Source organism: Euprymna scolopes, chromosome 16 (assembly GCF_053919585.1).
Source record: "Euprymna scolopes isolate OS-2025 chromosome 16, ASM5391958v1, whole genome shotgun sequence".
In the NCBI taxonomy this organism is placed as follows: Eukaryota; Metazoa; Mollusca; class Cephalopoda; order Sepiida; family Sepiolidae; genus Euprymna; species Euprymna scolopes.
This window is the reverse complement of record NC_136497.1, coordinates 15,292,782-15,307,834: the sequence shown is the minus strand read 5'-3', so window position 1 is coordinate 15,307,834 and position 15,053 is coordinate 15,292,782. Positions and strand designations below refer to the sequence as shown.

At 32.6% G+C, this 15,053-nt stretch overlaps 1 protein-coding gene across 7 annotated transcripts in view; it reads left to right on the top strand.

Moving 5' to 3' along the window:
- Positions 1–15,053, top strand: part of LOC145295851 (uncharacterized) — a 423,706-nt gene that overhangs the window by 301,609 nt on the left and 107,044 nt on the right. For all 7 annotated transcript variants that reach the window (XM_080141574.1, XM_080141571.1, XM_080141576.1 and 4 more), the window contains 2 exons: positions 6,121–6,257; positions 7,959–8,048. In XM_080141574.1, the coding sequence (XP_079997700.1) occupies positions 6,121–6,257; positions 7,959–8,048 (227 nt within the window). The remainder of the gene's footprint in view (positions 1–6,120; positions 6,258–7,958; positions 8,049–15,053) is intronic.

Genomic DNA, 15,053 nt, shown 5'->3' with positions numbered 1-15,053 from the left:
GTATTCCAACATGTGGAACACTTTTAAATTAGTTTTCATTTGGAAAAAGAGGCTGCTAAAGGGTCAAAATTGAAAAATTTGTACTTGTGACTCATCGGATTTTTATTAGTTTGTCAACTGTCTCATGAGGTTTGAAAACACATTGTAAAGATTGTAGCAAGCTGGTCTAATGGTTATCATACTTGACTCACTGTCTTTAGGTTTTGGTTTCGATCTCAATTCTAGTACTTTTTTTTTTACCTACAAGATGTAAACTGTTTAGAAAAAAAACATAATACTCGCATGCAGATGTCTGTTTCTTTTCTTTACGTTTTTTAAGGAATTTAATGTTACATTTCATACCGGGCAACACCCGGTGAATCTTCTAGTATATATATATATATATATATATATTACTCACCTTCACCCCCAAACAAGCCATATCGCCAGTTGGACGTGGGAGGGGGGGCAACTAATTGGGGCCATGCCTAAGAAAGATTAAGATGTTGGTTTACGTTGCCTTTGAACTTCAGCATATCAGTACAGTTTGGGAAACAGTTAGCAGGAAGAGAATTTCAAGGTTTAGTCTTTCTAGGAAAGAAACTATTTGAGTAGAAAACTTTCTGACATTTAGAGACCTCAACAGTGAAGAGGTGTGATTTTGTTGCTAAGTAGGCTTATCAGGGATATGTACGTCAAGGGGGCACAAGTGCAATGAGTTCATCAGAGCATATTCCATTAAAATACTTGTAAAACAGACACAGGGATGTAACATTGCGGCGATGGGACAGGAGTTGGAGCCTAGTTGACAAAGTGGGACCTATTAAATTGGAGACCCATTTTGAGACCCTATCCAAGAGGGAGAGCTTAGTGGTAGATGCACCAACCCAGATGTGGCAACAATACTCCATACATGGGCGAATAGTAGCCTTATAGAAGTACAGGATACTCTCAATTATGAGCAGTTTTCTTGCATGATAGAGGGAGCCCACCTTCCTTGCAGCAACCTTCGCAATGTCCTCAATGTATTTATTCCGGTTCATATTTCCTCTGAATGCTAAGCCAAGGAGTTTGAAGGAAGAATTCTCAGGTAGGGTGTTATTTGTCATGGATATCGGTGGTTGGAGAGGTTTCTTGTAATTGTTAAAGGAGAGCAGCTTAGTGTTACTAGCATTAAATATTACCTTTCATTTACGTCTCCATTCAACTACGGTCTGGAGTTCATTTTCTAATGATTCAGCCATTGTCTTGGATTTGTGTACATCCTTTCTTCCCTCATGCATGTTATAGAGTGTTGTATGATCAGCAAATATACCGATCTTGGACTCAATATTATCAGGGAGGTAATTGATGAATATCAGGAATAATAGTGGTCCAAGGATCGACCCCTGAAGCACTCCCGCATTAATTTTATGCTGCTTGGATTAACGTCCATCAATGACAACCTGGATTATCCTAATGTCTAAGAAGGATCTAATTATATTTAATATTCGTCCAGTTATACCATACGATTTAATTTTCATTATGCCAGACTTCATCGAAGGCTTTTGATATATCTAGGGCTACAGCCTTGGCTTCACCTGCCTTATCCAGTGCATAGTATATCCGTCAGAGATGACTATTAAAATATCTGCAGTAGAACATTTTCTAAATCTGTACTGTTTGTCAGAAAGAAGATATCTTTTGTAAGGTGGTGGACTAGTGCTTGATTGATTAGCATCTATAAGATTTTAGCAAAGAGGGGGAGGAGACTTTATTCATTACACTATTATAAATTTTCCACGAATCGCGAGTTCCTATCTTCTGCGATTCTATACATTCCCTGATTATTTCAGCATATCTTTTGGTTGTGGTTATTACTCTTTTACAACGATTTCTAGCATTAAAAAATTTTTGACTATTAGCATTTGACTTATGACATGAGCTGGCGGAGCACATGCTGCCTTTGTATAATGGCAGCTGTAGTGAACCATGGGGGTGAGTGAGGTTTGCTATAATACTTCCATGCAGGGACATGTGCTTCAATGCCCGCTTTGCATCATTCAGTTGTTTCATTTGCACACTGTTAAGCAGGGAGAGAGAAGATATTGGTTCATGGGGCATCTTTATTCTCTAATGGCTTCCTAGTCAACCCTTTTGTAGTACCTTGTTGTTTTGAGCAGTGACTCCTCACTTCGTGGTTTGGATTTGAGTGCGATATCTACTGATACCACTGCTGCCCACTGTTGAGCTCGCCATAAATCACTTGCTTTAGTATCTGGTCATTTTCCATACGTAAGACATGTCCTGCCCAACATAGCTGTGATTGCATCAAAAAGCTTTTAATTCCGCCAATACCGCGGTGCATGTATAGGTCCATATTAGACATCCAACTGTTTAGGGTAAAGCCACAAATTGTTCTGAGGCAGTTTTTGTGGAAGACATCAAGCTTCTGGGTGTGCTTGCGATATACTGTGCATGATTCTGATGAATAAAGCAGCAACGTTAGCACAACTGCTTTATACACAAGCCCTTCAGTTCTTAAGCTAATCCCCCTACCATCCCATAACCGATGGCGAAGTATTAGTTGCTTTCGCAATTCGATTCATGATTTCATCATCAAGAGAAGCATTCCAATTTATCTTACTACCAAGATAGGTAAAGTTTTTTTACGTAGTCGAGGTCTTACCATAGACTCAGATTGATATATTCAGAAAGTTGTGTACTGGTGGCCGCCACTTTGCGCCCTGAACTTGTTTTGGTGTGGAGCAAGGTTGGTGAATCACTTCCGTTTTCTTGATGCTGATTGTCAGACCAAAAGCCTTGCAAGCAGCGGAAAACCTGTCTACAAGCAGTTGTGCTTCCTCCTGAGAGGTTACACAAGGGGCAGCGTCATCTGCAAACAAAAGGTCCCTAATGACAGTTTGTTGAATGAGGGTCTTAGCTTTAAAATGCTGCTGGTTAATCTATCGTGTATCTATATCAGCAAAAGGATATTTCAGCATAACTGCAAAGAACAAAGCGAACAGCACACACACACACATATATATATATATATATATATATATATATATATATATATATATATATATTAGCAAAGAAACCTGACATTGTCTGAGGTTGAATCAAGATTAATGAATGTTTCACACTTCGAATGCTCAATATATCATCTAAATTGGTAAAATTGCCCATTTTTAATCAAATAAATTGCCTTAATAAATTAATTGTCAGGGATCCACCTTGGTGCACCGTGAGGAAGCTTCACATGCCTCCCCACAGTGACTTAGTCCACAATTCCTTGCATTGTAGAAAATCTACTGTTGATTTTATGAAATTACTTTTACAAATTTGCTTTAATTAAAATGCAAAAAGTTAAGTATCATGATTCAGTTAGGCTCTAAACAGAAACATTCATTTTGAACGCACCTCTTGTCTTCTCAAAGAAGCTATTGTTGATTTTATATGCAAATCTATTCTGCTTGCACAGTAATAAAACTTCTCAAATGCACTTGTGATGTTAGGCTGTATAAGGGTGCTAATTTTGGTCAAAATCAAACTGTTGCTTCTTTAATCAGATTTTTTCCATTATCAGTTTGATACTTATCGGAGGCATTTCGATACAAAACCTATCTAGGAAAACACCCAGACACATAAGGTACATTTTGTGTGAAATTTCAAAAATATTGGCCCAGCCGTTTTGAAATTCAGAGAAAAAAACTCGTACAGACACGCACACAAAGTGCTTTTTATATATGTCATATATATTTGATTGAAATTTTGAAATACTTTTAGATTACAGCTTGTATAATACAGTAAATTTAAAGTTCATACAACTTTTTTTAATCTTTGCTTCTTTCAAAATTCACATAAGTTTTTAAATTTTTCCATCTATGTGCTAAATAGTAAAATTTATGACTGCCTATAAACATTATTTTGCTAAAAACGTTTCATCTGAGATGAGCCATTTATTGAAAATCCATGGATTAAGGAAAAAAACTTCAAATATTTGTATTAATTTACTTTAATTTACTGAATTGAATAATGAAATATATATATATATATATATTAGTGTCAGCACAATTAATTGGAATTGAGAAAGCAGAAAAATCAGAACTTTTTGGAGAATCTGTATCGGAGACTGAAAATTTTGTGCCTATTTTCCAATGCCAAAAACGATTCCTGTTATCTTTTTTATTATTTTATAATTAAATATTTAGAGATTCACAAAGGATCATAATCATATCTGAATTGGGAAAATATTTTAATCATTCCATCACTAATGTATATATAAATAAACAAAACTGACTTTGTCAAAAAATATTTTTCTTAAAATTTCAGATGAATTATTGTGACCATTGTCATCTCTGAGAGAAATATGACTCTGCATGCTTTTCAACTTGAATAAATTTAATCAGACTTTACCTAAATAAATTATCAAAGAAAATTTTTTACTCATAAAGAAATGCCTATAATGGCACACCGCAGATATTTAAGAATTCTAATTAAATCAAGTTTATAAGATAGATTTTAATATTTTTATTGTAAATCTGTGAATTTACCGGATCAAACTTCTATTGTGAAATGTTTGACAGTCTCAGATTACTCCACCATTTTGACTAGGTTTGATGGAAAAAGTAACTCAATCACAAATTCAATGTTTTTAAAACTTGGATTGTTTTATTTTGTGCAATGCAGTTCAGTATACTATTTTTTTTTTTTTTTTTCTTTAACTAAAAGATGACTTTTCATCATTTTTCTTGCATGGAAACTTGTCTTTTTTGTTCAGATAAATCTGAAAGTTAGTTTTTTTGTTTTTTTTGTTTGTTTGTCCCCCCCCCCATTAATGAATTATATTCCTTCCACAAAACTATAATCTACAATTATGTTCCTATATGACACAAGCTCATTTCATTTTTAACTTTGACCAATATTATTGACCCTCTTTTTTTTTTCTGATAATTATGTTTATGGAGTAGAATGGATTTAACAGCTCTCTTTCCCTTTGCATTTTCATGGCAAGCTTAATAATTATCAATGAATATATCTTTATTAAATATCAGATTTGTGTAAATAATAGTTTATTAGTACATTTTATCTATTATAATTGCTATATATAACTTTTGTAATATAAAATGTTATTGAAGTTGAAACAGGAACTTCTAGTGTAATGTGCGCATGGAAATGTTTTCTGCTTTGTTTTTTTGTTTAATTTTTTTGTTAAATAACCTTAACATGTTTTTTTTTTTTCTGCTTTTGTTGGTGAAGCACTTTTCATTTTTTAACATGATATTCAAGCCATGGTAAATGTACAAATAATTGTTTTCATTTTTTAACATGATTCATTTTGAATTCAAGCCATGGTAAATGTGCAAATAATTGTTTTCATTTTGGTATTATTTTTTTTTTTTTACATGAGGATTGATTATTTCGATCATTATTTTCTATCTTCGGTTTTATATCCCCATTGTTTTGACCAATGTGACCTCTGACCTTCATCAGGTGCATCTTTTCAAACTGGCAAACCTTATGGTCAAACTGGAGGATCTTTGTCGAACTCCTCAATTTCATCCACTTTCCAAGATTCAACAAAAAAAATTTCCATTTTCAACTAGATGGTTCCCAATTTTTAAGATACATCTGAAGACAGATGTTACATCGGCCGAAACGTTGTGAATATATCAACCAAGATGAGAGTAGTAGTTAAACTAATCCAAATAATAGTTGTTCTTATTAATAACTCAAATATTTTTATAATAAAAAAATATTCTTGATTTTAATTTTTTTAGAATTGTTGCTTAACATTTGTCTTAAATTTTCATTTGAACAGTAAAAAACAAAAAACTCTTTGGTCTCTTTACATTTAAAGTATTAAAGTGTTTCAGTTTCTATTACTGATAATTTTTAGCATAAATCCTATTTAAAAACGATCAAAATGTTGCTTATAAATAACGATATCAATCATAGAGATATTAAATAATTCAATAAAGAGATGATCACATGGCCCAAATAGCCAATATAAATGAGCCATCATTATCTTATGAACTACTATTTTCAGAATATGAATATCTGAAGTCCATCTTACCAACTTTATATAGCTGACCTTCAACATTTTCCAACAAAAATACTTTTGTAGTCACTTTTTTTTTTTAATTTATTAATCAGGTCACCTAATCTCTCGAGGCCATTATCTATGGACATGTCAGAATGGAATCCTTTTGGAGAAGATAATTTTAGTTCATATACGGAAGATATCATATTTGGAAAAGAATTTGACAAAATTCGAAGAGGATCCAATAGCAGTAAGTAAAACATTTCATTTTAAAAAATCTGATTCTGTCTTCTCTGTACTTACAAGTTGTGTGTCTTGAGCTACCAAATTCTTCATGAATGGCATTTGCTGACTAGGCTTTACAAGGCAATGATTTTCCCACACTTGGAATAAGGATTCCTCGTGTTCACCAGAGTTGGCAAGCTATTCTCTGATTCTCTACAGTGTCATGCCATCAAATATATACTATGCATCCCCTGCCGCGACCCTGTTTCCTGTGAAGTATATGATTTGCTTGGATTAGATCTGCTGTTTACTCACCAGAATGTAACAGTTGCCTATGTTTTCTACAAATTATTTTATAGTTTTTGCCTCACTGCAATGCCTTAATACTGTCCTGTGCTGTGGCTGAACAGACCAAACCTTCGGGGAAATACATTCATATTAGACCCTCTGCATAATTACATTGTTTGTACATCTGATAAAACACCAAATCTTCTTTCGCATTGTGTTCTGCAGTTCTGAACATGTATCACTGTCACATTTTCAGTTCTGTATTGTCTAACTATCGTGATCTTCCTAAGTTTTATGTATCTCCTAATTAGCTTAGTAGCCTCTAACGGTTTTATGACCATGGTTTAATAAAGTGGGAAAAAATTTAAATAACTGGGTAGGCTGTACTCTCAAGCCTTGGTAATGCAAGTACTCAAGATGAAAGGAAACTCTGAAATAACACAAGCTGTGGTAATTGTGGGGACTACCAATCTTGCCGCTTATCATGAAAACCAGCAGAGGTGCATGGAGAGGTCATTGTTGCCAGTCTTCATTTATAGCATTAAATAAAGTCTGTAATATGCCTTTCTTAGAGAAGGATGTAATCGTTTTGTAATTTCTATATTAATAAAAATATGCAGCACCTTTGTGTGTGTATGTATATTTTTCATGTCTACATAATTTTGATAATTACACATTAAATTACTTTTATTTTTTTTGTATTAATCATGTTTATTGAGATCAGAAATCCAATAACGTGAAATGAAACAATTTTTTTTTTTAAATCTGTTAAAAACAGTAAGATCATGTGTAGACACAATGGCCTAGTAAGAAAATGGCCACCGTGTTCGAGTTTTATGTAAAAACTAAAAGAAATTCTTACTACACATATAAATTATAAAGGTAATTGTTAGAACAGTTTGCTTCACTCAAAAAGTTGTTTGTTTTTTTTTTTACATATTGAACGATGAAATCCACCTTTTGAACATTTCCATCTCTAATCATCAGTTGACTGCAAATAATGGTTCAATGGTAAATTACAGATTTGACACCTCCAAGAATTGGCTGTTAACTAACACTTGGCAATCCATCAAATCATTTTGAAACGGTCAGACAGCTTTATAACAAGGTGGCATATTATTTCTTCAGTCCACATGAAATCATTGTCATAAAAATCATTAACAAGACTTGTTCGATACATTCGAAGAACTCAGCAGCCATTTTCTTTCTATGCTGCTGTGGATACACATTACCAAAGATAATTACAGAATAAATTTCGCCTGTATTTATTTGGATTTATGTGTAAGCAAGTTAGTCATTTTAATCTTTTGTTAATAAAAGAATGAAGCAATTCATAACTCTTACAGATTTGAACACAATTTGAATGTATTTAAACTGTTGAATATAAAACTCATTTTTATGGGTATAAATCTGATTTTTTTTTTTCTTCTGACTGTAGGTATATCGAATGTGAAAAGTAGAGAAGATTTGGTCATGTCTGGCTCGGATTCTTCAGACCCTTTCTCCAATGCACCTTTCAAGAGACCAGGTAAGTGAACCATTCTCTTACCCGCCCTTGAACCCACCCTCATTTTTTTGTCTTTCTTGCCGCCTTATCTATGCATGATGCTTCTCTCCTCAGTGACAATGTTTCGGCAATGTGTGCTTGGAACCTTACACATAGCATCCTACCCCTTTCGCCCCAATCTGCCTTGGAGAACCAACCCATGAACCGATTATGTTTGGTCCATTCTTTCATGCACATAAGCTCACAGACACTGAAATCACAATCCTGAATATAAGCACAAAATGATGGAAATAGTTGAGTGAAAGATAGGAATAATAAACTCAAAACCTAAGAACATCCAATATCTCGGTTTCATCCCTTATATATATATATATATATATATATATATATATATATAAAATATTAGGCTATATTCCAGTGAACAGAAATTTTATTCATTATATTGTTCGTTTTTTTTTGTTTTGTTTTTTTCTAATTAAAAACTTTGATACATTTTTATGGACAATTTCGTCAATAGCCAATAAAACAAAATTAATATATCAATTCCAAATATGTATGCATAATCGATAGTTATGAAAATATTTATGGCAATCAAGTTACACAGGGCTTCCATGTTTCATCCCTGTAGGAAATCGTCACACTAATTTTAGCTTGATGATTCCTTATGAGGATGAAGTGTGGAAGCCCCTGTGTAGCTTGATAGACATAAATATTTTATTGTAACTGACTCTAGTTCTACTCACATTGAGCACTGTTGGAAAATCGATACATAAAATATATCTTATGACATTTAATGTGGATATATGAAATGTGGGTGTGTGTATATATATACATACATACATACATACACACACATATATATGTATACACACACACACACATTTGTAGTGACATCCAACATTGCTTGAAAATGAAAATCGTTCTTGTCAAGATGAAAACAAATTTTATAAATTTATTTTAAAACTGAAAAAGTTAACCAATTCTTTACTCCATTTTAGTAAATTTTATCCTAAATTCTTAAAAATCGATTAAATAATAAAATAATTGGATTGAATAATAATTACCATGAATTGATTCTTCATGAAATCCAAAGAAAAATTTTGTTATGAAAAAAAATGAAATAACGTAAAATTTTATCTTTTGTTGTTTATAATAAAAGTATGCTTTTCTGAAAACGTCATATTTTGATCTGATTTACTCCCCCCTCCACTACCACCACCACCATTTTACTAATTTGAACCTGAGTGACCCCAAATGGAATTGGAGGAAAATTTGAATGATGAGGTCATGAAATTTCATGTTAAATTATTGAAACAAATTTGCATTTTCTGTTAGCATATCAATTATATATTTAATATATGGTCTCATTTGTATGTGACTCACCATTCAGGTTTCATAGCTGATGTGAATACCCTAGCTACATCTAGCCACACTGATGAGACATAGATGATGAAACAGCTGTTTTTAAATAAGTACGTACACACACACACACATACACACACACATACTAAGAGTGTACAATACGATGACTAAACAATGAGAATTCTTCAGGAATTACTTCGCTAGAAGTCTTTATACTTACATGGAAAACAAAATTATTACCAGTCTTAAGACATACATTAATTTTTGATTTTTCTGACTACTATTCTCATATTGGTTACTGTATTCACGTTTCCACCAATATAACATCTAACCATCAGGTGTATCTTTTCACACTCAACGTGAATCTTTTATTTAAACTCCACAATTGTTATATCAAATTTGGGAATAATCTTGAACCGAACCCTTTATTTAATCTTCAGGGTTAGATTGTCTTTCTGTCAGCCACAACAAAGTGGAAATGTAAATTTTTTTTTAATCTTAGTTATTATAGTCTGTAGTAAGATTTTAAAAGGAGACATAATTTTGTGTGGAACTTAACATTCAAAAAATAGTGAAAATTCATAGCATACGTCTTCATGCCATAATGTCATGTTATTCTGGCTTCATTTACAATAAGGAACGATGAAGTTGTCGCCTTAAGGAAAACAACACTACAGCTTTATTGTAAAATTTTTATTGGAAAAATCAATTCCGGTAACTTATGTAGTAGAGCTGACATCTATTCAATATAGCTGCTTTCATTCTCAATCATTGCCTCGATACAGGTCCGGAACTGGGAGCATGCCTTTTCCACAAGCGCCGGTGGGAGCTTGGTGAATACTCAACGGATGGCAGCAATCAGGCTGGTTTTTGTATTGTGGGAGGTCATGTTGGTGATGTTCTCGACATATGACCAAATGAAGTAGTCCAGTGGATTCAGGTTGGCAGTAGAGAGGGCAGTGAGAAAATGGTACAGTTATAGCACTCCTTCTGAAGCCAAGCCTGGGTTTTTTTTGGGACTTGTGGGCTGGCGCCGAGTGCTGCTGCCTCACCCAGAGTCTGCCAGCACCCACCTGATTGCACCATGGGATCACCATCCTCTTCAGCACATTCGGGTACACTTTGGTGTTGACTTTCAAGCCAACTTCGAAGATGTGAGGTGGCATGATGTGGCCCTCGCTTGAAACCACACCAAAGACAATAATTGTGGTTAGAAACTTTGTTTTTATCAACCTGGGCAGGTCTGTTATTCATGGCAATCCATCAATGCATTTTAAAAGCACTGACAATGGTCTTGTTATCATAACTTGGATCGGTAAAGAGCATAAGTTGTACAGTGGTGCATCTCCAATCTCGCTCGTTAAACATTGTCACTTTCAGATATTATAGAAGGCTCTTGGGATTTGTTCATAACTGGCCAATTAGTAGATGGTCTGCAAGAAAAAGAAAAGCGTTTTTTATCAAATGGAAATGGTATCATGTTAACTTTTCAATGGCGACAATTTTATCGTTCCACCCTGTAAATGTTTCTGGTATCACATGATGATACACTTTCCTCCAGGTTATCAAGCTTTATTTGATCCAAAATGAACTTTCATGCTATGATTTTTTTTCATACGTTTATTTTCATTGTTGATGGTTTCTCTTTTTAGCGCTTCAACCATTATGCAGTTAGCTAATGAAACGGCTATATTTTAATTCTCTGAAACGTTTTAGCATGAAACATTTAAAAATATGTAGATGAAATAAAAAGGTTGAATTATATTAAAAGTATATTTTTTTTTAATCTAGAAAAAATACATGTAAACACATAATCTAAATTTTTTTACATAAGCTATGGTATTTACTTGTCTGCTTGTGAACCGTGAATGCTGCTTTGATATGTAATTTATTTGTTGATGGCTAAGTTGTGCCTCTGTGGTAAATTTTAATGCTTAATTATACATCATATGTCTAATGGCAGATTTTATTTCTTTTTTTTTTTACTAGCGGAGGGGATGCCAGACTTTGCCTGGTCGTAAAATGTGCTTAAATTTATCTTAATTCATGCAGATTTCGTTTTATTACAGAGCCATTTCTCTATTAAATATTACATATATATATATATATATAGTACCGATTCTAAAAGTTTTTTTTAAAAAATGACCTGGGTGCCATCAGCTAGAATCAAAACCAAACCATTTAATGCTCCAGCTACCATTTGAGCTACTGACAGATAAGAAAAATTTTGAATTAAAACACTCCAAGCTATAATGAATTTGTGCATGCACAAAAGTAACAGAAATATGTCAGCAAGTTGAGATGAACATTTTGCATTTCATTTTGCTGACATTTTTGTATGCATTATTCATCCATCCAAACAAAGATTTTACTTATTATAAACCATCCTTGGTGTATGATTACTATTTCCTGTTAGTTTCAGCGTTATGTGATCAATAGTTTATTGGTTAAATATTTTCACACACATGCATCCATGCATACATCTGCTGTTTTATTTATATAGATTTTGATATTAAAATAAAACATGGCAACTTGTTTCCACATCTAATTACTTTAGAAATTTAGATCTATTTTCACTGTTTTTGAATTTTAGAAATCATTTGCATACAAAAGAGGTGAACAATTTTGGCATAAAATGAGTTGACATCTCATAAGATCCCCCAAACCAACCTATTTTAAAATTATCTTTTTAAGTGAAAAGTATTTTATGCTAAAGCTACATACATTTATTTTTTGGCTATAATTGATTTGTCCGTGTATATTTGATTTTTCCGTGTATATTTGATTTGTCCGTGTATATTTTGTAACTAAAACTAAGTCTGCAAATGGTAGATTTCACTCAATTACCACTGGGTTTCTTCCCTCAGCACCAAAATCAACAGCCTAAATCATTTTTGAAATGGTCTTTTTGGTCCCCCGACAAAAGTGGAATTTGACCGAGTAATTCACGCTCATTCATTTGTTTGCACTTTTCTCAATAACCATGCCTAGGAATTTTTTAAAGTTTGCACAAACATTAGTCATTGTTAAAGTAAATTTTTGCCAGAATGGATTTTTTGGGATAACCCTGGTTGCCCCCTTAGGGGCCATTATAGAGCTAAAATAGCCCGCAAATCGTTCATCCATTCATACTTTTCTCAATAACAACACTTCATATTTCTTTTGAAATTTTGCACAAATATTAGCCATGGTGAAAGTAACTTTATCATTCGTGGAGAGGGAACCTACATGCTCAGCTTGTTCTCTGTTAACTTTAGTATGTTGCTTGTCCTGTACAGTTCTAGGTCAACTCCTAGGCTTTACCTTCTCTCTTTGAGAGAGGTTAGTTTATTGCTAATTGTTTGAGGTGCCCTACCAGGGAATTCCAATGGGGCTGCCTGGGCATTTTTTATAGGCAACAGTGCTCCTCATCAGGGGCTTTGACTTTTCATCCCACTTTCCCTTAATGTCTAATCTATCTGGCATGGGAAGGAGATAAATACTGCCACTCTGGGTCAGAGTGGTCCTGGAACTAAGATCATCTAAGTGGTTGCTCCACATTCCAAAATTATAGCTTCACCACTGGATACAATTTAATTTAAATTTGCTAAAAAGTGCTTCCTTATTTTAAAAGTATTTAGGTTTTTCTTTTATTGAACTTTGAGATCAACTAAATTTAGAAGCAAGACCTTAATTTAGGATCTGTCTGGAGTGATTGTACCTGCAAGTCTCTTTTTTCTTTTGTTTTAAATATTGGTTAGTTTATTTATTTGCAAAATATGCTTTGACAATATCAATAAACTTATAAATTATTTACAAAAAGATGTAACAATTTTGACATGAGTTGACATAAAATTGTATTTTAATCCTAATTTGATTCAATCTGAACTTTTTTTTTTTCCGTTGAATTTAAATTCACATATTCTTCCTATTCATATTATCAAATAAATATAAAATAACCCGAGTTCACATATAAAACCATTCAGATTATCAAATAGATGCTGTAGTACTGACCATTACATTTATTATACAGTCTTTTTCTTTCATAGACTTTTGAGGGTTTTTTTTTCATTTCTTGTAGTTTTATTCCATAATTTTTATTATAAATTTTATATAACTTTCAGCTGTTAAACTCTGATAAGAGAGATAAATGCCTGTTTCGTGCTATAGTTAAAGCAAAATATATAATAATAATAAAGTTAGCATCATTTCATTAGAATTTTTTTTTTTTAATTAAGAAAACAGAAATTATTTTGTCCCATTCAGAATTTTGCATCTATATACCAGTCTGATTAAATAAATCAATTTTTTTTTTTTCAGTTCTACTGATTTAAAAGAATGTTATTGAACAAAGGATTCAATAGTTATTTTTTTGTTTAATCAAACTGCATAAATATATGTAAAATGAAGTTGCTATGTATATGTCCTGTAATTACATTTTCCTCTTTTTTTATTGCTTCAAGTGTTTCTTGGCTATTTATTTTCATTACCTTGCTTTCAAAATCTAAATTAATAGATTATTATGGTAAGTAAGCTACACAGATGTTTCATTCCCAGGGGAAAATCATCAGATTAATTGCTGAACACATGCAGTTAGCAACGTTGAAGTAAATACTGAAAATATATATAGCTAATGTATCATTTTATAATATAGATATGTATAGGCATTCACAACTGGCTGTTTTTTCTTTTTTGTGTCATCGCTCTTCAGTGTGGCTTGCTATAACAACTGTTTCAAATTGAGATTCAAAACCTGGACGTTTAGACATTAGTTAAGGAATTTAGCTGTACACTTTCTCCATCACCACGAAAATAAAAGAATTATAATGTCTATTAGTTTAAATTACTCAATTACTGAGATAGATCTCTTTTACTTATGAAGAAGCATGCTTTACCCTCATCTCAACTCACCATGAATGTATATCGAAATAAACGTAAATCTTAAATAGTAAATGAGATATTGGATAGTCTTTTCTCACTATTTCACTCATCCTTTTCTTTATGCCGCTACATTTTTTTTTTCTTTATTTTTTATTTACATAATTTTCATCTGCTGACCATTTGTCAGTAAATTCAATTTCAGGATCTCAACACAACCTATTTTGCTATTTAACAAAAAATGTTCTTAATTATACAGGACTCATCTCTGACATGTTGATTTTTTTTTTATGGATCATTCCCCCCCCCCTCCCCCAAAAAAGAACATTTCATCATTAGTTTAACTATTATAAATAATTTTACTAAGACATCAAATAACTCCTTGCAGATACAGATGCAAAACTTAAATTATGTTGTGTTTTTATATTCTGTCCACTGGTAAAAGCTGCTGGTGCCAACTTATCCACCAAACTTCTACTACTATTTTTCTTGGGTTGTTAAGGACAAGGTATTATGCACATAAAAAAAAGTATAGATCATATACAATTTAATTTTTTTTTTCACACTTATTCTATTATTGTTCTGAATTATTGTTTTTTTTTTTCGTTTTTTTTTCTACCATCATGTTCAAGAATCAGCTTCTGTTTGATAATTGGAACTCTTCCTTTTTGTTTTTTAAACATTTGCTGTGATTTTGAAACAATCTATTACTGTTTCATGTATAGCAGTCATTGGTTTTATTTTATTTTTTATTATTATTGGAGGAGTCTTGTTATATAGATGTTGGTGTCGCATGAATCCTAGATC